A 27,760-nucleotide genomic window follows, 5' to 3' on the forward strand; every position below is an offset into this window, starting at 1 on the left:
GAGTCCATGTACTGACTGTGCAAAATACATTAACCCATTTCTGATATCTATCTGCACACTGGCTCACAAGGGCTCATTTACTCACACAGTAATTTGGTGATCAACTTTCACTAAACGAGAGCAGACACTTTCATGTTTGTTAAAGAACTATACTGATAAAAGAGTGAATTGACAAGGCTTAAGGTGGGTAAGCACAAGTGTTACTAACAAGTCAGTGCATAGATCTGCAGCATGAACACAAGAGTAACAGATAAAAGATCAGCCTCCATGTGTGATATGCTAATGCAACCGTGCCAACATATAGCTCAAATAGTGTATGCTGCAATTTAAGAATTGTATTAGTTACTGCTATCATCACATGACATTTGTAAATGAATGTATATCTTGTGTATTCATTTCTGTTCTTAATTTCATGTTCCTGGTGTTACAGGTAGCAGCATACAGCATTAACAAATTGGATGCATGAACTTTGTTCTATATAGACCTGTATTAAACTCACCAGCCTCGCAAAACACAACAAAATTGCACATGTGGTTTTCATGCCTTTACCCCTTGAGCATAGTACTTTCCTTATGTAATAAACTAATTTGCACCCCTTGCATTGCAAGATGGTTTTGTCCAGAAAACATAAGCAAGAAAACTTACTCAATTTCTTGCCTAAGTTTCTTAATGAATCAGGCCTTATCCTGGTCACATATACACTTCAATATCAGTAGCATGTGTAGCCACCCATACGACAAAATCTACTCAAAGCAGGTTGGCAAATTCGTTCAGAAATGGTCATCGGCCTGTATACCACCATCTTCTAGCAGCACCAACAGATCTCAGTTATGCTATAAGTGATCCAGACACTATCTGTGTGGCCAAACTGAGCACTGAATCTGTCCCTTTGGCTGTCAGGCAGGGATGACCAATGTGTGGCTGTCTTAATGCCTTAAAGCAAATGTAAAGGAGGACAAAGATTCAGCAGTTACTATGGTAGCTTAACATAAAAATGTCTCTTGTCACTGTTCTGTGAGTAAATATAAAGAGATACAATAGCTGCTAACAGCAGAAAGTATCTACAACATTCTAAATTTCTGGTTTTGAAGACTGCAATTTCTTTTTGGCATAGTCTTCAGTTTATGTACGGAATTATGTAATAGTTTTGTTGTCTATACATATAGCAAAGACTCCTATATAGATTTACACACGAATGACAGGCCCAGTGAGATCCCACACAAAAAGTCATGCAAAACGTCAAACACAGTCAAGTATTATCAGAATTATGATGCAATGAGTAAAGAGCACTACAAACACATTGTGGTTGATCTGTGAAAGTTATTATATAGATTTCTTTTGTTTGAATATATTCACTTAAAAAAAAACACTTTGCTATACAGGAGCCAAAAATGTATCTTACACTGAAGGTGGTCAGTGGAATAGGTTTATGAAGATTAACTTTATTATTCAGAAGTACATAACAGGATTAAGTTCCTGTTCTGTACATTTTTCCAATCTAAAATTTGGTTTTGGACACAGTGATTAATTGACAGCAACCAAAGACCAGTGCACACCACCACAGGGTGCCAGATGAATAGGAACACAACAATACTACAATATGATATCCTCAAAGCCCTCCACACTGAAGGATTTCAGAACAGGAGTGAGAAATACAGCCAAATCCATGCACATTGTAATCCCTGGTTTTCACAAGCTGTCTCATCTGGGTTTAATTAAACACAGCAAATGCTATAAGGATTCTTACATCAATGCTGCACAACTGCAGTCAGATTAAATTAGAAAATGTGTACTGCCAGCCATCAAGCTCACAGGTACAAAAGGCCTTCAGCTAGAAGTGATAAAAATCAGTGGCATGTCTGATAAACCTCATCAATCTTAGATTGTACGCTCCTCTGAGCAGGGCCATCTCTCCTCCTGTTTCCACCACTTCTAACTCTGCTCTCCAGCTACTTAGCCCTCCTCCTCGAGGGTCCTCCACCCCACGTACACTCTCGCTCCCTCCTCCCCCCTGGGGGTCTCCCTGTCTTCCGCGCCCTCCTTCTTGGGCCCCGTCGTTTGCGGATCCTCCCTCCCCCTTCCCCGCCCTCTCTAGCTGTGCATTGAGCGTACTGAGTTGCTGTGTTTACTGTACTGTGCTGTCTCCCATTGTATTGTGATTTTGTTTGTCTCTGTACGGCGCTGCGGATGCCTTGTGGCGCCTTATAAATAAATAATAATAATAATAATAATCTGTAAAGAGATTTGTTTCACATGTATATTTTGGTCTGGTGTCTAGTTAAAAGTTGGCTTCAATATTCTATACAAACATTCTACTTTCTGATTGGCTATGGGTTGGTCTAGCCCTCCCAGTGTTCTAATGCAAATGTTCCAGAGCTCCAAATTGTGCTTTAGAAAAACTGACGCTACTATGAACTACATTACATTTACTTACAAATTCTTATCTTCGGTTTAGCATTAAATTCCTATACCATGAACCGTGCAAAAGCAGATGGGCACAATTGCAGCATGGCCAAAAAGAAAGTTAAAAAAAAATGGGCCAAATCTCACCTGTGTGGTTTCATCTTTAATTTCACAAACTGCTTTGGAGTCAAACAGGACTTGTCTGCCTCTTCTTTCACAGTCCTGGTAAACAATCAAGCGAATGCAATTCAAGTCGAAATCTGAACAGCTGTCAATGAAAGATAAGACGTTTGGTCAGTGATATTTGTGTTTACATGTGAAAAGAAACAGAGGTGCTTCTGGGAATACAGTGCTAGGCTTTGGAAAACAACAAATACACATGTATTTACTAGCACACTGCACAAAAGAGAAGTCACACATGTTATCTTTGCCCACAAACGATTAAGAACATTCATCTGAAACACAAGAGAACAGCATTTGCTGTGGATCAGTGGCCAACCCCGTTTTCCGTTCCGAGGTATCAAATCTGAATCTGGCCCAATGTTACATTTCTGTGTTAAATCAATTTCCAGGCAGTGTTTTAGGGGCGAGTGGCCCAACAACCCTGTCTGCAAGAATTAGAATTCACTAGATCGAGTGCCGGTGGTGGAAAATCTCATTAATGTGGGGATTTTTTTGTTTGTTTTTTTTTTTAAATCAGGACAGAAAGGGGAACCGTAGAAGGATGCATTTTTTTTTAAAAAAATAAAAAAATACTCACTACAAAAATGATCAATTGGCAATAAGTTTTTTTTTTGTGAAAAGAATAGAACAATAGTTTCCATTAGCGCAGTATACCAGTTTTCTAGATACAATTTATAAATATAGAATCCCACTTTTTGATTTGTTTTGTGCTACAGTGCAAACTCAGCATTTACTACTACTTTAAAAAGGTTGAAAACAAAAAAACAAAAAAAAAAAAAAAAAAACCCCCCTACAGGTGCCAGGCCAACTAATTTTTTACATTGAAAGCATTAAAACAATTTCTGAGCAATTTACAGACTAGAGCAAAGGTTGAATCAGGATAGAATCTTTGGTCAATTGTTTTTACAGGAAGTCTCTATACCCCTGCAGTATTTATGTTACATGTGAGCTCTGCACTCTGAATTATGACCACTTCAGATGGTTTAAAGGAACAGTTACTATTTTACTCCTACATATAAATAGGGCCAAATAGAATAGAACATTTTAAAAAAATATTGAAAAATGAATGCCACCCAATCTATATAGGCTTAAGTTTATGCTCATATTATCATTTTATAAACTGATAGCCAAGGTGAAGGATTCCCACAGAGAGCAGATAATAATCCCTGCAATTCCACATATTGTACTGTCAAACATTGGGAAAATATGAATATCTAGAGATATATGCAACAATTCTATTGCAGAAATAAGGATAGAATCTAAACTAAAAATGAAACTATAAAAAGTTAAACTTGATCTTGGAGCCAACCAAGAGCACACAAAGGCTGGACAAGTATAATTCACGCCCAAGTCACAATACTTTTCAGGATAATTGCAAAAAAAAATTATATAAAATTGAAAAATCTGTTTTTGATTTATATCCTTAGCTTTTATTTCATTTTTAAAAGCAACACAGAGACGCAGAGCATGTTTTTGAAGAGACAAACTCATAGTAAACTGGAAACAAATTTAGGTCATACCACACAATTAAAGCAGTGGGTAAACAAACCGTTTCCAATTAAATTGACCTTATGTGAAAACAATGTACAGATGTAAATAATTTCTGTTATAAAGTGAATACTTATTCACTGAATGTGTCTATTTTGGATAACACAAATACAATTTGTAGGAGCTTCTGTGAATCTCAGTAGCCTGTTCAAAACGCAGAGAAGGTCAGTAACATTACAACTTTGTGCAATGACTGACAATAAATGACACCTCCCATCATTCATTGCAACTTTACAATCATCGCAGCTGGACTAAACAGTATCTGTCTCTACACTGAGACATTACCACTAAGCTGCAGGCTAGTATTAGAATCTTAGAGTCAACATCGACAGAGAAGGGAACAGAAAATGGTGTTTGAAGTTATCATCACCATTTATATATCACCAACAATGCCACAAATATTCACATCAGTTCCTGCTCCATTGGAGCTCAGTCTAAATTCCCTAACATGCAGATAGAGTCACTACCAACATGTTTTTTTGGAGTGGAAGGAAACTAGAGCACCCGAAGGAACTCACAAACACGGGAAGAACACAGCCACCGTGCTGCCCAGTAAGTGGACAGGAGGGTATGTAGACCACCCAAAGGGCGCATAGTTTGTTTTTATCTATAGCAACAAAAGACATCAATATAGCTCAACAGGTATGTTGTAATGATAGAGAGCGAGCGAGCGAGAGAATTCTCCTTTAAACACTGGCATTTTACTTTTCAACATGAATAAATGTTTAACCATATAAAAAAATACCACCGTCACTTTAAAAATAGGTATAAATAAGATTGTGAGAAGCATGAAGCACAATGCCCACGAAAAATACAGCACCTGTATAACTCTGCGTGCAAACACTGCAGGGTTGCAATCAGGGCCATCTTTTCCATTGGGCACGATGGGCAGCTGCCCGGGGGCCCCACGGGCAAGGGGGCCCCATAGGCACGGCTCTTAATGAGAAAAAATAATCCTGCAAAAGAAAAAAACCTGCAAAAAAAACCTACAAGGGTCACTAAGCAAGTACATCCATCTATCTCTATATATCTATATCTATATCTATATCTAGGGGCCCCAGTGCACTGCTTTGCCCGGGGGCCCATAATGTTGTTAAGATGGCCCTGGTTGCAATGCCATCTAAAAGTGGAGTGATACTCAAGCATTACATCATTACCAAGTAATAACGGTGCACTATATATGCCCAACAATTAAACACACACACACACACACACACACACACATATATCAGGTAAACATTAAAAATAAAAAAAGTTAATCATAATGGAAAGTGCCAACTAAGGGTACTAGACTAAAAAACTTTCCTGGCTAGTGTGAATGGTCGCTGCCTTTGCCTACCCTGCTGCATAACTTGTTGCTCCTCCATCAGTCCAAAATAAAAATAGTAATACCTGTCCACAAGGTGCATCCTCTACTTCTACACATGGACAGATTGACAAGCTGTCCAGTATGCTCCAGATTTGTTACTGCTCTCACCTCCATTTGGGGTTTATTCCAAAGCACAAGACTATCAGATGACTACGGACTGACACCCCCCTCTTCACCCACATGACAAAAGCTGCTGAGCAGACTGACGGCTGCACTTCTATTCTGCATTGTCTAGGTACTGCTCACAATACACCACACACCCATATTACTCTGCATTCACCTTCTGTCAGCACTCCTACCTCGCTCCCCAGGGGATCACCTCTGGCTCATTCATCAAAAACAAGATTTGCTCTATGTACATAAGTCTGTCCATTAGTACAGTACTAGACAACAGCTATTTTATGCCTATTCTCCATATCCCACTCTGACAAAATCTTCACTTAAAAAAAAAAATAATTGAAAAACAAATTCCATCAAGAGCACATACATGTCCCACTAGAGAAGGAACTTCTGTATCTAGTACTTGTTTTGCATTGTATAAATATGCCATTTCCCTGGTGTTCTTTTTGGGAGGTCCCCTATTTCCCAATACATTCACTTGTTGTAAGCGTAAGCACAAGTGAATGGAGCAGACAGTTTTAGGGAAAATTAAAAACTGCTGCAATATTTCCAAGTGCAAGAAACATCATTAGGTATGGGCTCATTGGAGACAATGTTATTTTTTATTTTCATACACGTTTTTTTATGCATTGTGCTAGAGTTTAAAAAGGCAAACCGCTCCACCAATATTTATTGAGGAATTTCTAACATGAACCACATGTGTCAGGTCTTGCCACAGTATTTTTAAGTGGTTTAAATGGGACTTCTACTTATGGTGTTGGTCTTCCCTACCCATTTGTTCATTTGTATGGTATAGTTGTTTCTGCTTGACCCAGTCATTTAGCAGACATATGGCAGATTGTCCTGTAGCATTCCAATACACAATGCCTGTATGCACGTGTTTAATTATCACACCCTTTCCTGTGTTTAGGTGGTACTCTGAGACATGGTTATTCCTGTGCTGTTAGAGATGGTATGTCAATTACCAACTGATTAGTGCTCACGTGCATTCACTTGGGCTGTGTACTCGTCTCACCTTGTTGGCTGCGTAACTACTGTGAATACATGATGCTTAGGTAAGACATGAGCTTATCCACTTATGTTAACCCAAGGTTCTTATTGGGAGAGCGATTGGATTCTACACAATGACGACCACTCATAACAGCAATTATTGTCTCAAATTTAGTTTTTGTGGTTGGCACTTAAATGTTTCTTAATAAGCATTTTAAGATATTGGCCAGTTTTTCCCAGTAATATTGTACTTTACATTTCACTTATGAACAAGTATTTTAGCATTAGAAAATAATGTATGTAGTTATGGAGCTCAATATTGAAACACGATTAGTATTTTTTTCCCCCCAAATCCTATAGGCAGCAAAAGGTCTGTACCTCACATAATATGCACAATTTTGCCCCCTATTGCTTGTAAGGAGCGACACCTGCTTCCTGCTATACAGAATCAGATCACAAGCATTGAACAGCAACTACTTGCCATATTTGATGTTTGTTTGTTTTAATGCAGCCACAACGAGAATGAAAGAGGGGGTGGGGGTCCTAAATGTCAACAAGCAAGTCAAGTACCACATACCACCAGGGAAACTCCTGCAAGAGCCCCAGATTAGGCTGCAAGTTGCAACTCTAGAATTGTTAAACAAAAAATAACAAAAACACAAACAAAGAGGGTTTGTATATAAGTATGCAAACAAACATTTACCGTGTAATAAACAATGACTATGACTGACGTATACACAATTTATGCTATTTGTCTCAATCACTCAATTTTCATTTTACATTCTTTCAGTCACGGTCTAGGTTGAGTTTAATGCATCTACACAACCATACACAGCACCAGAACTCAAACACATAGTGAATGTCATTAGCATTTAATTTAACAAATAGACCTGATAACCACCATACCCGGGGGAGAGTATAACTAAAATGTTTATATTACATTTTTATTTTTTTTTACAGAGAATTTTTTTTTCTTTTTTTAATTAACATACATTTACCATTTTCTTGGTACACAAGTGAATGGGCTCACAGACTGTCACACCAATTAGCAGTGCTAGTTTAACCTGGCACCAACATAAATGTTAAGTAGGTAAATTCATTGTAGGACTGCTCATTGGGGAACACAAAGTTAATTAATTGTCAAAAGGCTAAAAACAGTCATGCAAAACATTGAAATATAGGAGGACATACTTCTAGTTGTGGGGCACAGTTCCAGACAGCAACTTAGGTCCTGATGTGACCTCACTGTAAATGCACACATCATGAAGTTATACTCATCTCTCACAAGGGCTTTGTGACAAATATTACAATGTAAAATGATAGACTTGAAAAGATTAGCAATAAAAAAAGTGTACAGAGAAGCAAATGTAATGTTTATCTAAAATATTTGACTTTAGACTTCTGGAAGTTGTCAGAAAACAATATACACACTGCTTTTAACCATTGATGTGAAAAGTACATACTAGAAGGTCCATTAGAAAGGACTCTACCTTGGCTTTGTGCAAGATCCAGTGTGACAGTTCTCGCTATTCGGTCGTTTCACACCTTGGTCACAGCTCTTACACCTGTTTGCAAGCAGGCACTTTGCAATCCACCTGTTCCGCAGTCTCTTGGAGCAGCAGCCAGCGCTGCCGCTGGTCCTGTGTGTGCCCCCACACATCCTACTGCCTGATCCTCAGAGAAAACAGGATTCCCCTCGGAGGTTTATCCCATTAAATAAATCAAGCAGCCAGCCTACAAAGCATCACACGAGAAATGAAATACTAAAAAAACACATTGCAGAATGGTAAGACAGGGGCTGTCCTCTCCAGGCCAGGCTGCCAAGTATATGCAGCATGCCGACAGGTTAGACGTGCTGCTTTCCAGCTCTCCAGTAGCAGACCACACATTAAACTGTTAACTAGTCACAAGACTCGGCCATATGTTTGGCAGGAGGAAGGACCTCAGAGAAGACCCACCCTCTGCAGCAAGGTTGTTTTAACATTGGCCAGGATGCTAGATGGCCGTCATGTGAGAGGTATTTATCATGTGACAAGGCAGAGCTGCTCACTGCATGCACTCATAGTAACCTACAGCTGACAGTGTACAGCTACAAGTCACATACACAGCAGGGCAATAAGGGATAATTGCACAGAAAGGACAAGTAGGAGACTTGGGTCTAATATAGAGTGACTGAAATGCCACATTGCATACACAATTAGGAATTAAATTTAATTTTAAAAACATGTACAATGTAAACTATTGTAGAACAGTATGTTTCATATTCTATATTATTCAATGACAGTCTACCTCTAATGAATAGCTGAAAATGCACAAGTTCAGTAACCTATTCGAACCACACATTTGCTTTCATTGTCAAACTTGTTCCAGAGGTAGAGGAAATTCCTGATTATCTGCTACTAGTTACGGTGCATTTTTATGGTCACTAAATAATCTACATAGTCAAGTAACAAAACCATCGTCACTAACAAAATTACAGTCGTTTCCTAAATACAAGGGACAGATCGTGCACATTATTACTACACTTGGTGAATAAATCTAAGATGAAGTCACCATTGCAGGCACAAGAATACATATTAGATTTCCCCTATACTTCCTCCTAACATCTTGTAAAGTGATAGGCAACCTGATACACTCCAAGAGCCACATTACCCTTAATCTCCATAATAAGATGGAACTAGCCATTTATTCAAAGAAATAAACATCCATATGTAATAACATCCATTTGTAACATAGCAAGTATTTTATTAATCAAGGACAAACAAGTGTTACAAGCTATAATAGTCTGACAATTCAATGTGATAGAACAGAGAAGAGGACTGACGGGGCATATAGAAAGAGGTGAAGGCTCAGAGGGTTGTCCGTTACCCATCACTCATCTATATGTTTAAACACTTTCTAGCAGACATTTATGGTGTTTATATTTAGTAAAGTATAAAAAAGTTAAAAACAAAAGTTTCTTCTGTTATTTCCACTTTCTTTCCAACAAGAGGATAATTTTACAGCTTCAGCACAACTGGAAAACCTTTCAACTGCATTTAAAGCTGCACAGAAACATGAACAATTGGCGGTGATTATCATAAACAATACTGATATACCCTTGTGACAACAAGTTTTGAGTACAGAGGTCAAACTCCTGGCCAGACATCAAGTCTAACGTCACTGTCTGCATCAACGTTATCTGTGAATGCACTGCCTGAAAATGCCTCAGTCCCTCAAAATATTTTGCACATAATGAGCCAATCTTTGTTAGCCCAAGTCAGGTTTAGGAGGGTAAAGTGGCTGCCGACCAAGGGCACAGGGCCAGGATGTGTTACAGGTATCTCCAAGCTAAGGGGAAATTTCTCCTAGCCTTACATGATATTCCTATGTCTGGTGCATGTGATCTGAGGTGAAAGTCAGGGCAGCACTCAGATACTAAGTATAGTAGCTACTCTCTGAGCTGGTAACACCTTCTGACGCTCTGCTAGTCATAACCTTCTGCTTTTCAAACACCTTGATAAGCGATTGTGGACACATTTGTTGGCAGCCATAATTCAATATAATGTGAAGCAACTAATGGGTTAAGCAAATTCTTTCTGTGATCACAGTAACAACAGCCACCATGCCTGCTAAAGGTGCATACTGTAGGAATGTGAAAGCACTCAGACAAGAGATACAAAACAATCAGGATTATGCAGCATTAGACAGTGTAATGCTATCATCTTTTTGCAGCTTGTAGTTTCAAGCAAAACACTACAAAACTGCCAATATGCACAAGATGATATATGGAAGAAACCAGTTAAAAGGATCCAAATACAAAACACACACACGTGACTTTAAAGATTGTTATTTATATTTTCAGAAGAGTTAGTAGCATCCCTAAATACGAATATAGTAAGGCTTTTGTTATTGGTGTAACTATATGGATCATCTTAACTAGCATACAGTATGTATGTGGTAACTATGGGGCACATTTATCAATCATCGGCTAAACCGAGAAATAGTTATCAATCCTTATCGCATGGATAAGGATTGAACTATTGCTCAAATTTATGAAAAACGGATCACAGAAACAGCAGTTTCGAAAAACTGCTGTTTCTGTGATAAAAAAACAACAAAAAAACCCCACACTTACTCCCCCTCTTCGGGACGCGCTGTCTCAGGATCTCCTACTGGTCATCTTCGTTCCTCTTCATACATTAATTGCGCATGTGCAGCACAAAGATCCCTACTCTTTCTCTGCAACGATCGTTGCAGAGAGAGAGAGCGCTGAGTGACAGGGAGGGATCATGTGATCCCTCCACACATGCGCGCTGACAGCGTTGGATTTTTTCATTTATGATAATGTACGCCAGCTTCAGACAAGTTTCCGAAAAAAATGTTTTTTCGGAACTTGTTAGATTTGAGCTGGGAGCAGTCACCATACTGTTGAATGGTGACTGCTCCCAAAAACGAAGAGGAGTGCAAAGCAGCAGATATCCACAATATCTGCTGCGATGCACCTTTAATAAATTTGCGGAGGACACGGAGGCACCTTATTTTGCTGGTAAGAGCACTATCGTGCTTTCTTCAATATGCCCCTATGGCTGATTTTCTGCCCAAAGGCGATTGATTGCCTGTGCTCATGAAAACATTGCTGTAATACATAGTAACCTGCAAGGTTTTGTGCTTTTTTCAGTGCAGCTTATCAAATAAAGGCAAACACTTGATTGTATCTTTATATCATCTTTCTGGTGCAAAGGTTTTCATAGAAGTCTCCTGTGGATTCTTCCAGTTCATGTAAGCAACAAGTGCTCTCCTCACTACTTCATAAAGAATTAAAACCGGAGTTCCAGGGGAATAAAAAAAAATAAAAAAAATCCTCTGATAGTTCACAATTCGAAAGTAGATTACATGTTAAAAAAACAAGCACATTAGCATCAATTTCTGTGGTATATCTTAGAAATACATGGTGTATATACACCATACTTGCCAACTCTCCCCGAATGTCAGGGAGACTCCCTGAAATAGTGGTGATCTCCCTCACTCCCTGAAGAGTCTGGCATTCTCCCTGATGCTGAGCCAGTACAAGACGTGGTTGGTTTCGCCATCTGTGGCATGATGGTACAGTTCAGAAATTGTGTCCTATGTTCATGTGTTGGATGGAGGTGGCCATTTTCATAGAGACCAAGATTTAATTAAAGACTGACAGGTAAGACAACATGACTTCAGTAATGGAGACAGAAATGTAAAAGACACTTCAGTCTCTAGAGATTCATTAGTTGATTTTCTTTAACGCATAGTTGCCTACTCTCTGGGAATGTCCGGGAGACTCCCGCATTTCTGGGAGACTTCCCAGAGAGCAGGGCAATCTCCCGGTTCACGCCCTGCAATAGACAAGTGGTGAGGGGCGGGGCTTAAGGACGCAAATATTATGTCATCTTGGCCTCACCCCCTGCTGTAATTGCCCAAAATTGTGAAAATCGGTTAGGGGGCAGGGCCAAAATGATGCGATTTGTCAAGTCCCACCCCTGCACGCCCTCCTCCCCCCCCAGGATCTCCCTGAAGCCAACGAGGAAAAGTTGGCAAGTATGGTATACACATAGCCACCATGCTAGACCCATGTGGAGAGACTATCAAGATTTTCTTTGTTGCATATTCAGATCTTCATTTTCTATAACATTTTAACATAATTAACCACCTCAGTGTCTTATCTTTGCTATTAATCAGCAAAGTGAGGATATTTGGACTGTTTCTGACATGTGTTGTTATTGTACATTTGCAAGTATTAATTGGATGAGTACATGTTCTCTATAATGAGTGTGCCTGGACAGTGCAAGAGGTATCCAAGGATAAAGAGAAGGGAGAAGGACTCCTTTTGCAGAGAAAGAGATGCTGCACAGCATCTTTCTGTAAACCAGAAAAAAAAAAACCACTCTGAAATGCGCTCTTCATCCAGTGAATCACGTTTAGATAACTTGTCTCGTTGTTTGCATGTGGATGTAAAATGAGGCGCACAAGTGTTTAACTGAATGTAATTATGCATGCCTTTAATACTGAGAGCTTGCAAGGCTTTGTACCCACAAATACACTGTTATTTTGACAAGCAAATGCCATGAAAGATAGGCACATTGTTTCACAAAATGCATTTTGTGCTGCAGGCCACTTTTGCCCTTTTGTAAAATAACCACTTAGGGATATATTTACTAAACTGCTGGTTTGAAAAAAGTGGAGATGTTGCATACATCAACAAATCAGATTCCAGCTGTCATTTTGTAGCGTGTACTAAATAAATGATATCTAGAATCTGATCGGTTGCTATAGGCAACATCCCCACTTTTTCATACCCGCAGTTTAGTAACTATACCCCCAGGTGCAAATATCGAAATGAGGAGGTTTCTAAAAACACAAACAACTCTGAAGGAAGCAAAACAAATTTAAAATGGCAATGGTGAAACAGTCATAAAACCACACAAGTGAAACTGAACATAAACTCAATGTTTGTCCTGTCATTTTATTATGTAAATAAAGCTATTAAAGCAAGATAGACAGTACTCTATGCTAACACTATGGACAGAGAGGCAGACTAGATTTGGTTGACGAGGCAAATAAAATACTTTGTAATAATTAAAGCACTGTTTCTGTTTTCCTAAATGTAATTCACTTAGATGTTACACGCTGGTGTTGTGCATACATACACGCTTTAAACTACACACACACACACATTAGATATCTGCACTAATGTGCAGGTGTAATCAGCCAATCATGTGGCAAGAATAAAATGCATAAAAGCATGCAGACAAGGTCAAGATTTTGAGTTGTTGATCAGATCAAACACCAGTATGGGGAAGATATGCGATTTAAGGGGTGCTCTGGGTATCTTCGAAACTGCTGATTTTCTGCAATTTTTACACCCTCTGGAGCTTACAGAAAATGGTCTGCAAAACAAAATACATCCAATCAGCGAATGTACCTTCAGGTCATCTCATGCTTCTATCCTTTCCTGACAGAACTTGGACCCACATCTCCATGTCCTCCCATTAACCAGGCTTCCCACAGTCAAGTCTCTGGCTTCCCTTTTGTTCAACATGTGGACTGCCTTAAGATATCGTTATTGACAGTGGATCCCAATTCATTGCTCAATTCTGGAGGTCATTTTGTTTCCTGCTCGGCACTAATTTGAGCCTGTCCTCTGCCATCATCCTCAGAAAAATGACATGACTAGGAGGATAAATCAGTTCCTGGAACAATATCAGAGGTGTTATATTTCCAAATGACACTATAACTGGGCTGAGTTTGTCTACAATAACTCCTGTCGTGCTTCTTCAAATACCTCTCCATTATTTTGTGCCCATGATCTACATCCTAAAGCCAATTCTTTTGCTAATCTTCTTCCCTCCAACCTTCCAGAAGGGAGAAACACGTGGTTACGTATGAGATCCATCTGGAGGAAAGTTAACACAGCATTGTTACAGATGTCATTTCAGACCTAGGTTCATTGGCCCATTCAAGATTATTAAGAAGGTGATCTCTCTCTATTTTCAATTAGCTCTACCCAGGTCATTAAAAATTCCTAGGACTTTTCATTGTTCCTTATTTAAGCTGGTATAGGTTTCTAAAAACATCAGGCCTAGGCATTCCCATACGCCTTCGCTGATAAGACTTCTTAGTGTAGAAGATTTTGGATTCCAAATGGATCCAGGAACAGATTCATCATTTAGTTCATTGGAAAAGCTATGGACCAGAGAAAAGATTTTTTACTCCTGCAAAGAAATTTTATGCGGAGATATTTTTCATAGACAGCTTCCAAATAAACTAGAATATTGGGGTTCAACCACTTCTCAAGAAGGGGCATGGACTGTCTCAAACGACTGTATGCCTCACTCTGGCAATGGCTTACTCGGCAGTAAGCTACCCTCATCGGTCCAACTGCAGCGGGTTGCTAGGCAGCTAGCCTACTTTCACACTACCACAGTTCTGGATGCTGGCTTGGGGTTGGTAGCAGAGTCCTCATTGACTCCCTGCTCTATAAAGCGCTCTCATGCTGCCCTGATCCTCTATGCTGTGTGTGTGACAAATGTATTATATCTAAATGGCTGATTGTTATTGTCTGTTGAATCTATGTATAACACTGAATATTTTATGTAAGCTTCCAAAAGTGTATTTTGTTAACTGAACCGAGTCTGACATAGGCAAGGGTCAATGGTCTTTTGAAAGTAGCCAGGCCCAGAGACAGATCTGGGAGTAGTTGGACTTAGTCAGGCAGAAAGACCAGAGGTGAGAGATTCTCTGAGGTGCCAAAACATATATCTAAGTGATCGATAATTTACTTGCAGAAAGCTCTGACATTTGGGAGATCAATTTGTCTTTATTGACAAACTAAATTCCTAAGGTGGGGGGTAAAGAACCAACAAGAAATTGTTTAAAAATTCCTTGTTTCAGACATCAGATTGTCTATTTCTTTGAGGAGGGTCTACCACGACTGAAATGTGCCATTCTTCTTAATGTGCACTGCTCCCACGCCAATTCCTGAACTTGCAAGTAGGGATTCTGGTTTTATCTCCAATTTTATTTTCGGAAACTCATTTGTGCAACATATTCTATGTCTGTTTATAGCCTTCTGTAAATAAGCCTTGGAAACATTTTTCATTTTATCTAGCGTACTCTCCGTGAGTCTTTGTGAATTTACGAAGCCCAGGGAGGCTCATGCTACATATGTGATTTAAGTGTGAAACATTATTAAGTGGTTCTGGTGAATGTAAGGACACTATAATAAATCCTTTGTGGTGGTAGAAAAGGTGTATTCATTGTTAAGTAACTAAGCTAACACCAGTCACGGCCAGCTGCAATACAGATTGCTGTATCTGGGACAGGCTGGGCGTTCGTGACACTGTGCAAACATTTCTTGGTTGTTTGCTGCTGGATGTCTGCCTTGCAGGTCAGTGGTTTGTCATGACCTTTGGTTATGCTTACTGGAATACGCTGTCTGCTACCGGTCCAGCCTCTGGCTACATTTATCGGTATACGCCTACTTGTTTCCGGCCCTGACCTTTGACCTGTCTTACTGGGTATGCCTCAACAACCTGAAAACAGATGTGATATCTTATAACAATCAGATAAGTTTTGATCAAAAATCCCCCAGCACACTCTTATAACCAGTACAAGAGTTGCTATTTCTACTGGTACATAAAAATACAGGTTTCTCAATTGCACAAATTTGCAAATGCATGGTAAGCCACACGCCACATTATAGAGCTTCTGCTAATAGGGTGGTCCTAACCATCAGCCTGTGTGTGCAGTACTCTTCAGACTATACAAACACTGATCAGCCCATTTTATTTGCCACATGACTAAGTATTTGTCCAGACATGGCAGAAGCAAATAATGTCTCAAATAAAATACATTAATAAATCTATAGGTCACATATCAATGCTAAGCAAACTTTTCAAACCGCTGCTTAGGAGGATATACATTTTCCATCACTCCAAGGCAGTGTCATTAGCCATAGAGTGTTTATTTTGCAGTTTCCGAAAGTCACAAGCCTTCTCTCTTTGTGTGGTTTAGTCATTTACAAATCATACTTTAATAAAAAGTCTATTGAACCAATGAACTTTCAGTGAGCCATTTGTGACTCTCAGAAGCTTTCTTACAACTGGAGAGCAAGTAAAGACACTTTCATCATCATCATTTATTTATATATCACCAACATATTCCGTAGCACTTTACAATTGGGGACAAACATAGTAAATTAATAAACAAACTGTGTAAAACAGACAAAGGCCCTGCTCACAAGCTTACAATCTATGGGACAATGGGAGTTTGACACATGAGGTTAAGTCTACATTTTGCATTTCGGGCCAGACACAGACTGCAAAGGTAAAAGTGACTCATAAGCTATTACTAGCTATAAACTATTTGACATATGTCAGGTGCCATTTTTTTTATCAAGATAAATAGTATACATGAAATAACTAAAGTGTTTATTCTCCTACTTTAGGACTCTTAGGGGCACATTTATCAACATTCGCAAAATATGAAAAATAGTTTTCAATCCTTATCGCATTGATAAGGATTGAACTATTTCTCATATTTATTAAAAAAGCAACACAGGAACAGCAGTTCCGAAAAACTGCTGTTCCTGTGAAGTGGAAAACATACTAACCACTGCCTCTTCGTTCCCGAAGCAGCATGCGATGAACGGGGCTCCTCTTCTGACTCCAGTGCGCATGTGCAGAGTGAAACCCTCAGGAATTGGCACAGACATCTCCGCTCTGTCTCTGCAATTATAGTTGCAGAGAGCGAGCGGTAAGTGACAGAGAGGGATCATGTGATCCCTCCACACATGGCCTGTCCAGCTCTACTCTTCGGAGCAGAGCTGACAGCACTGAAATCTTTCAATTATGATAATGTACGCCAGCTTCAAAAATTTGTCAGAACTTGTTAGATTGCAGTTGGGAGCAGTCACCATACTGTAGAATGGTAACTGCTCCCAAAAAAGAAAAGGAGTGCAAAGCAGCAGATATCCACGATACCTGCTGCGATGCACCCTTCTTAAATATGCGTGACACCCAGAGGGCCATGGATTTTACAGTAAGTGCACGATAGTGCACCATCACTGTTTGTTAAATATGCCCCTATGCCCCTATGTACCTGTAGACTAACTCCATATGACGATGGAGTGCTTACTGGTTACCTGGGGGAAACTAATGGGATTCATCATCTCTAAAGGGTTAACTATTACGTATACATAGGAGGAATTAAAGATTTAGAAGGGATTGTCTAAAAGTGGGCAACCTCTTTAAGTAAACAAGTCTACCATGCTTTTTACACACCAATGCAGATGGTTGCCAGGTATGGAGGGAAATCCTTTAACATAGCAAACACAGTGACAGACACAATTGCAGACTTACTTCAAAGAATTTCAGTGTGAATTAATTGCTTGATTAATACACAGGAACAGAAATCTTATAGTAACTGAAATTACTTCATTTTTAGTTTTTTTTACAAATCTACAGTGTTAGGTCAGGTTAACAGTGAACAATGTATTTTAACTTCATATTTCAGAATTTCAGAATTTAAAAGGATCTCTAAACAACAATTAAAATTTTAAGTGACTTATACAATACAAGTGTAACATCTGAACAATGTAATTTATATCCCTTTAACTAACTCTTTGCAGTTCAATAAGACTGTTCTTGGAGGTGAAAACAAAATATGCAGCATTTTTACCAATAAACGTCAAAAGCAGGAATATTTGACAGTATACAATAGAAAAAAAAAAACTGCAGTAAATAAAAAATAAAAAATCTCTTTTCCTAAATATAATGCTACCTAAACATTGAATAGATGTGCTTACAGAAGTACTATATTAATTGTAAGAAATAAAAGCTTCTAGTCACTGAAGTGGTTATGACACTCGTGACTATAAATATTAGGCAAGAGTTACACCACTGCAAAACTGATGCGAACAAGAAACTAAATATGAGAGAAACCCGAGCATGCCGTCATTATGTAGCCTGGAAATCGCAGTGTAGGATAGCAGCTTTCTGCTGCGTCTTGGACATCACGAATGTTACTAAAGAAGGTTCCTCATAATCTATTTCATAACCTCCTATGATCAACCCTATACATCACCTGCATCTTATCCTCACGAGTGATACATTAATGTATCCGCCTGGTAATATGAAAGTACAAGGGACTATCAGAGATTCATTAAGCCATATGATGTGTGATCACCTGAATGCCGGTCCCTCCTTGGTACCTCTGCTGGGTAAAGAGGTAGAGTTGGCTCTCTTGCTGAAGATCCTATGAAGGAGGGCCATGATGGCACACAGCCCGCCGAGAGTCCTGCTTTTAGCACGGCCTCCTGTGCACACTGAGCTCGGTCACCGGAGCCGGTAGCAGCCCCTGCCCGGTCCTGCCCGCCATCCTCGTAGTACAGCGTATTATCTCCTGCATGGAGCCGCGGCTCATGTGACTGGGGAGGGCCCCGGGAAGACAGGAGGGGCCAATCAGTTTCTTCCCCTCTCTATCCAGGAGTCGTCTTCTCCCAAAACCAGACAGGGAGGACGCGGCATCTGACGTAACATGGAGTCTCCTGGAAATCATGTTTGAGGAGAATTCCTTGAGCAATGTCGTGTCAGTGACTCACACCAGTATATGGCCAGTGATTGAGTAACAAAGTAATAAGTCTTGTACACAAAGGAATCCTTAGGTTCATTCATCTCATAGGACAAGACACAACGAGTCACCTGGTAAACACCTTACATGAATTGTATGTTCTCACAATTTTTAGTTGTCAATTTTTTTTTGGTGGCAGAGTGTTACACATTTGTAAAAATTAGTAGTTACCTTTACCTTTTCAGTTAATGTTGAATCCTCAAAATGTATGCCGATATAAAAACTATCAGTGACTTTTTACAAAACAATATCATAGCTACATATATTATATCAATATCCACTACTCACAATAAGTGCTTACTTGCCTATTTCTTGGTACAATGGATAGGCGTTGTGGGTACTATGATGTAATTTGCGTCCTCATAGCCCCACCCCCCTCAGCGCACCAATGCGCTATGCATATTCAATTGCATAATTGCATCGAATCTTGTAATCAAGGCCCTGCCCCAGGGCCCTTACTAGGGCTGTGCGAGAGGCGAATACCCAAGGTGCAATGCTGAAAAGGGTGCGCCGTTTCTGAATGTTTTAGATTTACATAGGCAAACCGAGGGGGGGCGGGGGTTCCTAGTGCATGGAAACCCCCCTCCAAGCCTGGGGCACTGTATAATTGAGGTGGCTGAACCCTGCCACCGCTTCACACGGCTCTGCTTGAAAAGGGAGAACAGCGTGCACCTAACAGTAGTGCATGCAGCATTTTCCATGTATATTATGGGGATAGGAAGAGTTGGAGAGCAGACAAGCACTGTCTATAATTATAGCTACGCCCCCATGCATGCTGGTCATGCCCACTGGCGGCGTGGTGCGGAAACCCCTCTCTACAAATCCAGCATTTGCCCCTGATTTATTTGGTTACAATTGAGGGCTAGGGGGTGGCATTTTTCCTTGTTACCCCAAGCACTAAAATTGTAGGTTACAACTCTGCCATGCCCCACCCTCTTCAGAAGAAAGTGAACCACAAGGGTGGCCTACTCTGCCATTTAAAAGTCTCCTAGACAATCAGAGAGTAGGAAATTATGAGCAAGGTACAGAGACATTTTATGAGCCTGTGTGCAAGAGTATTGTTGTCACAAGGCTCCCCCCAACATTGAATGAAGAACTGGGGCAGAGACCATGCACAAGAAGGAAGCATGGTCACGGCACTTTGGGTGACAAGTGGTCAATTTTTATATACTACACTAAGGTGCTAGCTGTCCTTCGTGGATTGACCACTCCCCCTCTAGTGTCTGGTCCTGCCTCTATGATTGACCACACCCCCTCTGGTGGGCCCCTAGTGTTGCAGTCCCCCCGGTGGGCCCTTCATGCCCCAGTCCGACACTGTGCAGGACTGACAGCCCAGCACCAGTTTACAAAAAATATATAACTTCATGGAGACAATAAAATGTTGTATTATGCCCCACATTGTTATATGTGATAACAGACTTTTTATGCTCGGGAGTATATGAATCTGCAATTCAATTTATATATGTTTATGTTGGAAATATGATTATTATATATAAGCACATTTTTAAGATATGCCTTGTAAGATTGTCGGATATATATGTGTGCACATCTCTATATACAAAATGTATTAAAAAATGCCAGGAAAACAATGATTTTAATGCCAGTAGGCAACTGGGCTAAATGGTTATCAGAAGTCAGTTTCTTTAGAATTCCATTTCCATTATGTGTAAGACATTCACTCCTGTTTCTAGGTTAGTCTAAAATTTAGATATATCTGTTCAGCAACAAAGTGGAGGTTGGTTTAGAAACTAAAAAATAGGCAAAGCCTATAAAATTGTACACCAAAGTTGAAATGTGTAGCAGATTCTGATATTCTATCACTACTCTTTAACACCCCGCAATACCAATTGTATCATTGCTGTCAGGTTCTCATTTTTTTCATTTAATGAAGATAAGGCTTTCTTTAGATAGCATTTTTAAATAAATATAATTTTAAACAAAATTAAGTCCTGGGGTAAATGTATCAAGCTGCGAGTGAGTTTATGGTGGATTTGAAAAGTGTAGATGTTGCCTATAGCAACCAGTCAGATTCTAGTTGTCATTTTGTAGAATGTACAAAATAAATAATAACTAGAATCTGATTGGTTGCTATAGGCAACATCTCCACTTTTCAAACCCTCTGGAAACTCGCAGCTTGATACATTTACCCCCTAGTCCCAGATCATGTCTGTGTGTAGGAAACTATTATTACTTTCTGTTTTCTGAACTATATGGATAATGGGCTTCTAGATAAAAGAGCCCACGACTATATATAAATTACAATAATAAATAAAAACAAAACACAATAATTTGCATAAGCATATGACAGATGCCCATAAAACATATCAAGGCTGCCCCTTGGCTTGGACAAGACAGATACAATAAAAATGTCTACTTGCTTTTCTTTGTGTCCGATGAGGTGTTGTAGTGAAGAGCAGTTTACTTCAAGCAGCATATAGCACTGCTGTGTAGATTTTTGATTGGGCATTATCACAATGGTAGTTAATTTTTTTTACTTGTGCTTACATCCAGTTCTGTCTAACTTTATTCACATACTTCAACTTTGAATCCTACAAAACACACATTACTTGACTCAGCCATATTACTCCTTATAAACCTGCTGTCAGATGCTGTGATGGGTAAAGTGAGTCAGGAATCTTAGTAGAATATGTACTGTAGAAGTGAGCCAACAAAACCACAGAACACATGGACACAGCTGTCACATGTCATCTAGAATGGTTGCAGAATGGGTTAAGAAAGGATAATGACCTTAATCTGGATGAGGAAGAATACTAGTACTTACGTTAAGAGATTTAAAGCTGATGCGTGAATTAGACTGCCCATATGAAAATATAAATGCCGACCATGTGAAAAACTAGCAGATGTATTGCATTGACATACTGTCTCTGTCCCTGTTTTAATTTGATGAAAATGACCTAACTTTAATATAAATACTTTGTGTGTCACTACTTTAAAGTAGAGATGGGCGGGCTCGGTTTCCCAAAAAAAACGAGCACACCCGAACTTAGGGTATCCGTGCCGCCTCGGTACTGTTGCGCGCGTTCAGACACGGAAATGAGGCAAAAGATCATCATTGCATCGTCGGATCTCGCAAGACTTTCATTCTATAAATAACGCCCGAAAACGAGATCCGGCGCCATTTCACAGAAAGACACTAAAGGGGTAGCAGGGTTCTTAGCAGTCTCCAGTGCAGTTAGGCAGCGTTTTTAATGGCAGTGTTCTTCCAAGTCTTCAGTCACATTGTTCAGTCACATTGTACTGTACCAGAGCTCACCCAGAAATAGGAGAATGAGAATGTAATAGGCTGTCACTGTTGTTCACAGAGCTCACAGAGAAACAGAAGGGTTAGCAACAGTGTTATTGTCACTCTTCAGTCTCAGTGTCATTGCCTACACAGAAACGTAAGGGGAAGGAGGGACATAATAGAAACTTTGAAATATATAATTATGAAGGGTTTTTCAACAAGGTAAAGGAGGGCAACATTCTTCAAAGGAAGAAAAGTACTAGAACACAATGATATGTACTGAGGGAAGTAGATTTAGAGGAAATTGGAGAAAAAACTAGCTAGCTTCCTTCTCAGCTACATCCCAGTGCCTGCAATCTACAGTCACCATTCTCATCCTCATCAGGAAAGGCCTGATTCTCTCCTTGCCACTGCGTGTGTATTGGCATGTTGGCAATTTAATTTTTTTCTGCAGTTAACTTGATTACAGGTGTTTTTTAATTTACCAAGGAAAATTGTGTTTTTTTACATTTTGGTTTCCCTCACTTTAAAAACACTATGCACCTGAGTCTTTAACATAGGCTTTAGCAGATGACGTAGAGGCATTCCTATCATCAGGACTAGTGCCAGCAGCTGCTTGGTGCTCCTGGTCTGTTCTCGACTGATGGAATCCATATCGATGGCACAGTACAATGTCACTACACTTCAAAGAACACTGCCAGGCCTATTAATAATGCTATGGCACAATACAATGTGAGTGGAGACTTTGAAAAATAAACTCAAGGGCGATTACTTCTGTTGAAGCACTGAACACTGGCAACTATTTGGGGGTGAGCTATAGCACAGTCTTTTGGGCGAAAGTATATGAAAATCATATTGTGAGCTGTGAGGTGCTAAAAATTGTCTGGAAATGACTGGATATTAGTGTTATTGAGATTAATAATAATAATGTAGGTACAAAATAATAGCTAAATTATGTGATCGTAGCCCAAAAAGTGGCATTTTGTCAAAAAAAGCAAACCAAAACCAAAACACGCGAGGGCGGTTTTGGCAAAACCAAAACCCGAAGGTAATCCAGATCTAAAACCAAAACACGGGGGTCAGTGAGCATCTCTACTTCAATGTTGTCTGGTGAGAGCGCTCAAATTCGTTCAAATGTAACCATTACTTATGTGACATGCATTACAAGCCTGCATATAAAATAGTTTAGTCTCCATGCTTAGTAATCATGGTTATTGTGCTGGTTATTGTACTGGGTGAAGTGGGTGAGTAGGAAGAGGAGATTTGATTTGCACGGTTTTAGGGGGGCGGAGATACAGGGGAGGATGGGGACGCATGGGGCCGGTTGGAGGTGGAGGAGGAGATTTGATTTGCACGGTTTTAGGGGGACTGGGATACAGGGGAGGATGGGGATGCATGGGGACAGTTGGAGGTGCAGGAGGAGGTCTGGGAAGTTGCCTGGAAAACGCCAACATGTACCAGTTTGTGGAGGATTCTGGGAAAGCAGGGGGGCAGATGGACGGGGCTGTGGGTGTTTCAGGGGGCTATTGTATAGGTGAAGAGGGGGGAGCAGGAGGTGAGGAGGGTGGGGTTTGGGCAGGAGGAGGGGGGTGTTTCTGAAGGGGTGGTAATTGGTTGTCAGTCTTTATATCATCGTCCATTGGACACATCATACCCCTTCCATAACGGGAAAAAAACAGGTGAAATAACAACAAGAAAACACACTAAACTGAAACAAACTCACCGAGTAAATAATTCTGGTGTTCTTTCCTGCTGTGGTTCCAAAAGGTCTTCAGATTTTACAGTCTCCTGGGGTCTAATGAAAAAAGTTGAAAAACCTTTTTTTAGAAATAAAAAATTTGTATGGATAATCTATCTATCTATCTATATATATATATATATAAATACACCAATGCATTACATTTACATGCATACATCTTATAGATAGATAGACAAAGACAGAAAAAAACCTTTGAAGTAAAGATGTATGATTTAAAGGGGTTGATGTTATCTATGACATATATATGTTTTCGGGTAATGAGGCTATTAAAAATTGTATCCTTTTTTTTTAAGATTACTTTCTTCACTCTTACCCTTCTTCCTCTTCTGACACAGGGTTGATGATTTCCACTTCTGGCTCTTCCATGGCTCTTCCACAAGCAATCTCCTCCTTGCTGACTTATGTCTTCTTACTTCCACCACGGGGGTGTTCAGTTCCGATGACGTCCTCGGCTGTGGTGTTGGGGGAACAAGTCCAGAAATATTTCAATCGGGTAAAGGGAGTGAACCATTACCCTGGCCTCGCCGGACCCTCAGCTCTTCACTAATATTCATAAGATGCATTGTCATCATTTGCAGATGCATTGTCTGTTGCTGTTGTTGCATATGCATCTGTGCCATGGATTGATTCAGCTGATAATGGAGCATTGCATTCTGCTCCATTGCGACTGCCATTCGCGCTTGAAAGGTGTTGTTCAAGTCAAGAGATGCTGAAATTTCGGCTTGGACTGTGACCAGTCGCTCCAATAACGAATTGGTGGCATTACGGGAGCTTCGTACCTCTTCCACAACAGACGTCAAACAGTCTACCGAATCACCAGTTCTAGGACTCTCTCTTCCATATTTTTGCAAGATGTTTCCTGCCTTCCTTCCATCTGTCTAGCAAAGTTTGTGATGGAATGAAACTGAGTGCGTTCTTCTGGCAGACCGTGCACCAGTTGTGGAAGACTGGTGCCTGTGGAGGGTACCCTTGCTTGAGATGGACCTTCCCCCTCGGTGGATGGAACTTGAAGGTTGGGAAAAGGATGGATGGGTCCCATACACGATTGAAAAGGGTGATGCAGAAGTTGATTCATGAAGGGCGTTGTGTACGAAATCAGCCCAAGGTAGAAGGTCTACCCAATCATCTTGGTTAGCAGTAGAAAACATTCTGAGAAAAGTCTCTAAATCTTGATTTACACCGTCAGTCAGCCCATTAGACTGAGGATGATAAGATGATGAAAAGTTTAACTGGATGCCAAGAACTTTACATAATGCTCGCCAAAATTTAGACACAAACTGGACTCTGCGATCCGAAACAATTTCAGCGGGGCAACCATGCAACCGGAATATTTCTTTAATGAAGTGCATAGCAAGAACTGAAGAAGAAGGAAGGCCAATGAGCAGAATGAAATGAGCCATTTTAGGAAACCGATTTACCACAACCCAGATGGTGTTATATCTTTTACCAGGGGGTAGGTCGGTGATAAAGTTTTGGCCACCAATAATTTCGAGAAACCAATTCGGTGGCTTTACGTACTCCAGTATGGCCAGCAAAGCGGGTGGAATGGAACCATGTCAGAAGTTTTCTTCGAAGATTAGTTGGAACAAAAGTCTTCCCGGGTGGTAGAGAACAGGTAGAAGTCATAGCAGATGTTAATAGAAACTTGGGGTCCAGGATGGGACGAGGAGTTATCTCTTCATACTTGGCATCATAAATAAAAGCCCGAGATAAGGCGTCAGCACGTTTATTCTTCTCTCCAGGTTTGAATGTAATCCGAATGTCAAAGCTTGTCTAGGATTTAGACATTGAGCAGATTGTAGGTACAAAAGATTCTTATGGTCTGTGAAAATAGTGACAGGATATCTAGCTCCCTCTAAAAGATAACGCCACTCTTCCAAGGCTATTTTGATGGCAAGTAACTCTTTATTGCCAATAGCGTAATTCTTTTCTGTTGGTAGAAGTTTCCTAGAGAAGAATGCACAAGGATGAAACTGATTAAGGTGAGACTTTTGGGATAGAACAGCCCCTACTCCAATGCTTGAGGCATCAATTTCGAGAAAAAACGGTTGAAACGTATTAGGTTGTTGAAGAATTGGTGCCGAAGAGAATGCTTCTTTAAGGAACTTAAAAGCTTCTAGAGCCTCTGGAGAACAGGATTTTGGGTTGGTACCATTGCTTGTGAGGGACACAATAGGTGCCACAATGGTAGAATAACCTTTAATAAAGCTTCTATAATAATTGGAGAATCCCAAAAAATGCTGTACAGGTTTCAAAACCCAAGGGAAGAGGCCACTCAATTATAGCTTGTACTTTCTCTGGATCCATCTCTAGTCCTGTGCCAGAGACTATATAGCCGAGAAACGACATCTGGGATTGTTCAAACAAGCATTTTTCTAGTTTGCAAAAGAGTTGGTTTTTGCGAAGTCGTGAGAGAACCTCCGCCACATGGAGGCGATGTGACTGGATGTTTTGGGAGAAAATCAAGATGTCATCTAGATATACAACAACACAATCATAAAGGAGGTCTCTAAAAATCTCATTAACAAAGCTCTGAAACACCGCAGGGGCATTATATAAACCAAAGGGCATCACCAGGTATTCATAGTGGCCGTTGGGGTGTTAAAGGCTGTTTTCCATTCATTGCCTGCTTTGATTCTAATAAGATTATAAGCTCCTCTAAGGTCTAACTTAGTGAATATCTTGGCCCCCTTTATACGGTCGAACAGTTCAGTAATGAGTGGAATGGGGTATCAGTTCTTAATAGTGAGGGCATTAAGGCCTCTGTAATCAATACATGGTCGGAGAGACCCATCCTTCTTTTTAACAAAAAACAACCCGGCCCCAGCAGGAGAGAAAGAAGGTCTAATAAATCCACGTTGGAGATTCTCTTGAACATATTCGGACATGGCTAGAGTCTCTGGCAGCGACAAAGGGTATACCCAACCTCGCGGAGGGATTTGGCCAGGTTAAAGATGGGGCATAGGGCAATCCCATGCTCGATGAGGAGGAAGGTGTTCAGAACTGGTTTTGTCAAAAACATCCAGAAATGATAGATATTGACTTGAATGGAGATTAGGCTTGACTTCAGACAAAATGCTAGTAGAGGCCAGGGGATGAACATGTGAAAGACAATTTTGGAAGCAGTTTGAACTCCAAGATAAAATTTGAGAAGTGGTCCAATCCATCTGTGGGGAATGTTGTTGGAGCCAAGGCAGCCCCAGGATGACTGGACTAGTGGAAGATGGTAAAACATGGAAAGATATCATCTCTTTATGTAGTGCTCCTATTTGCAGGAGAAGAGGCTGAGTGCATCTTTTAATAAGACCATTGGAAATACGGGATCCATCAATAGCAAAAACAGATACAGGATGCTCTAGGAAGGATGTAGCCAAGGAACCTTGAGACACGAGAGAAAGGGAAATAAAATTCCCAGCAGCTCCTGAATCCAATAAGTCATAGGAATGAATAGGGCCTGAAGGGCCATACAATATAATAGTAAAATAACACACTGTAGGTAAGGTTGACTGAGGAGAGGATTTAATATTGCCTAATTTGCCCTCTCCAGAATAAATTAGGCTTTGGCATTTCCCGATTTCTTGGGACAGTTGTTAAGCATATGCCCTGGGTCGGCACAATATATACACAATTTATTGTGACCGTCCTAATTGCATAGGTTCCTCCTCAGGAATTGGAGAAAAGTAGTGAGTCGTTGTCCAAGGTACAGAACGACAAGAATTATCTTTTTCAGCGTCTCTCTCTCTGAAATGAAGAACCACATGATTACACAGGGAAATTAGAGCATCTAAAGTAGTTGGTAATTCCTGGGAAGCAAGGGCGTCCTTGATTTTGGCGGACAGGGCTTGCAAAAAGGTAGCCACCAGGGCGTCATTATTCCAACACAGTTCTGATGACAAAGTGCGAAAAGAAATGAAATATTAAGCCACTAAACGTGGCCCCTGACGGAGCCTAAGGATACTTGATGCTGCAGAAGTAACACGGCCAGGTTCATCAAAAATTTTCC

The 27,760-nt window shown here is 40.2% G+C and overlaps 1 protein-coding gene across 3 annotated transcripts in view; it reads right to left on the bottom strand.

Annotated features, from left to right (window-relative positions):
- FNIP2 (folliculin interacting protein 2) overlaps positions 1-18,650 on the bottom strand; it is a 44,350-nt gene extending 25,700 nt beyond the window's left edge. For 2 of the 3 annotated variants that reach the window (XM_075198171.1, XM_075198164.1), the window contains exons 1-2: positions 8,104-8,522; positions 2,551-2,671 (exon numbers count right to left, since the gene is read on the bottom strand). In XM_075198171.1, the coding sequence (XP_075054272.1) occupies positions 2,551-2,671; positions 8,104-8,273 (291 nt within the window). In that variant the 5' untranslated portion in view covers positions 8,274-8,522. Of the gene's footprint in view, positions 1-2,550; positions 2,672-8,103; positions 8,523-18,310 lie in introns of those variants that run through there. The other variant, XM_075198167.1, reaches the window with a different exon arrangement.
- Between the last annotated feature and the right edge of the window lie 9,110 nt (positions 18,651-27,760).

Source organism: Mixophyes fleayi, chromosome 1 (genome assembly GCF_038048845.1).
Source record: "Mixophyes fleayi isolate aMixFle1 chromosome 1, aMixFle1.hap1, whole genome shotgun sequence".
NCBI classification, from domain to species: domain Eukaryota; kingdom Metazoa; phylum Chordata; class Amphibia; order Anura; family Limnodynastidae; genus Mixophyes; species Mixophyes fleayi.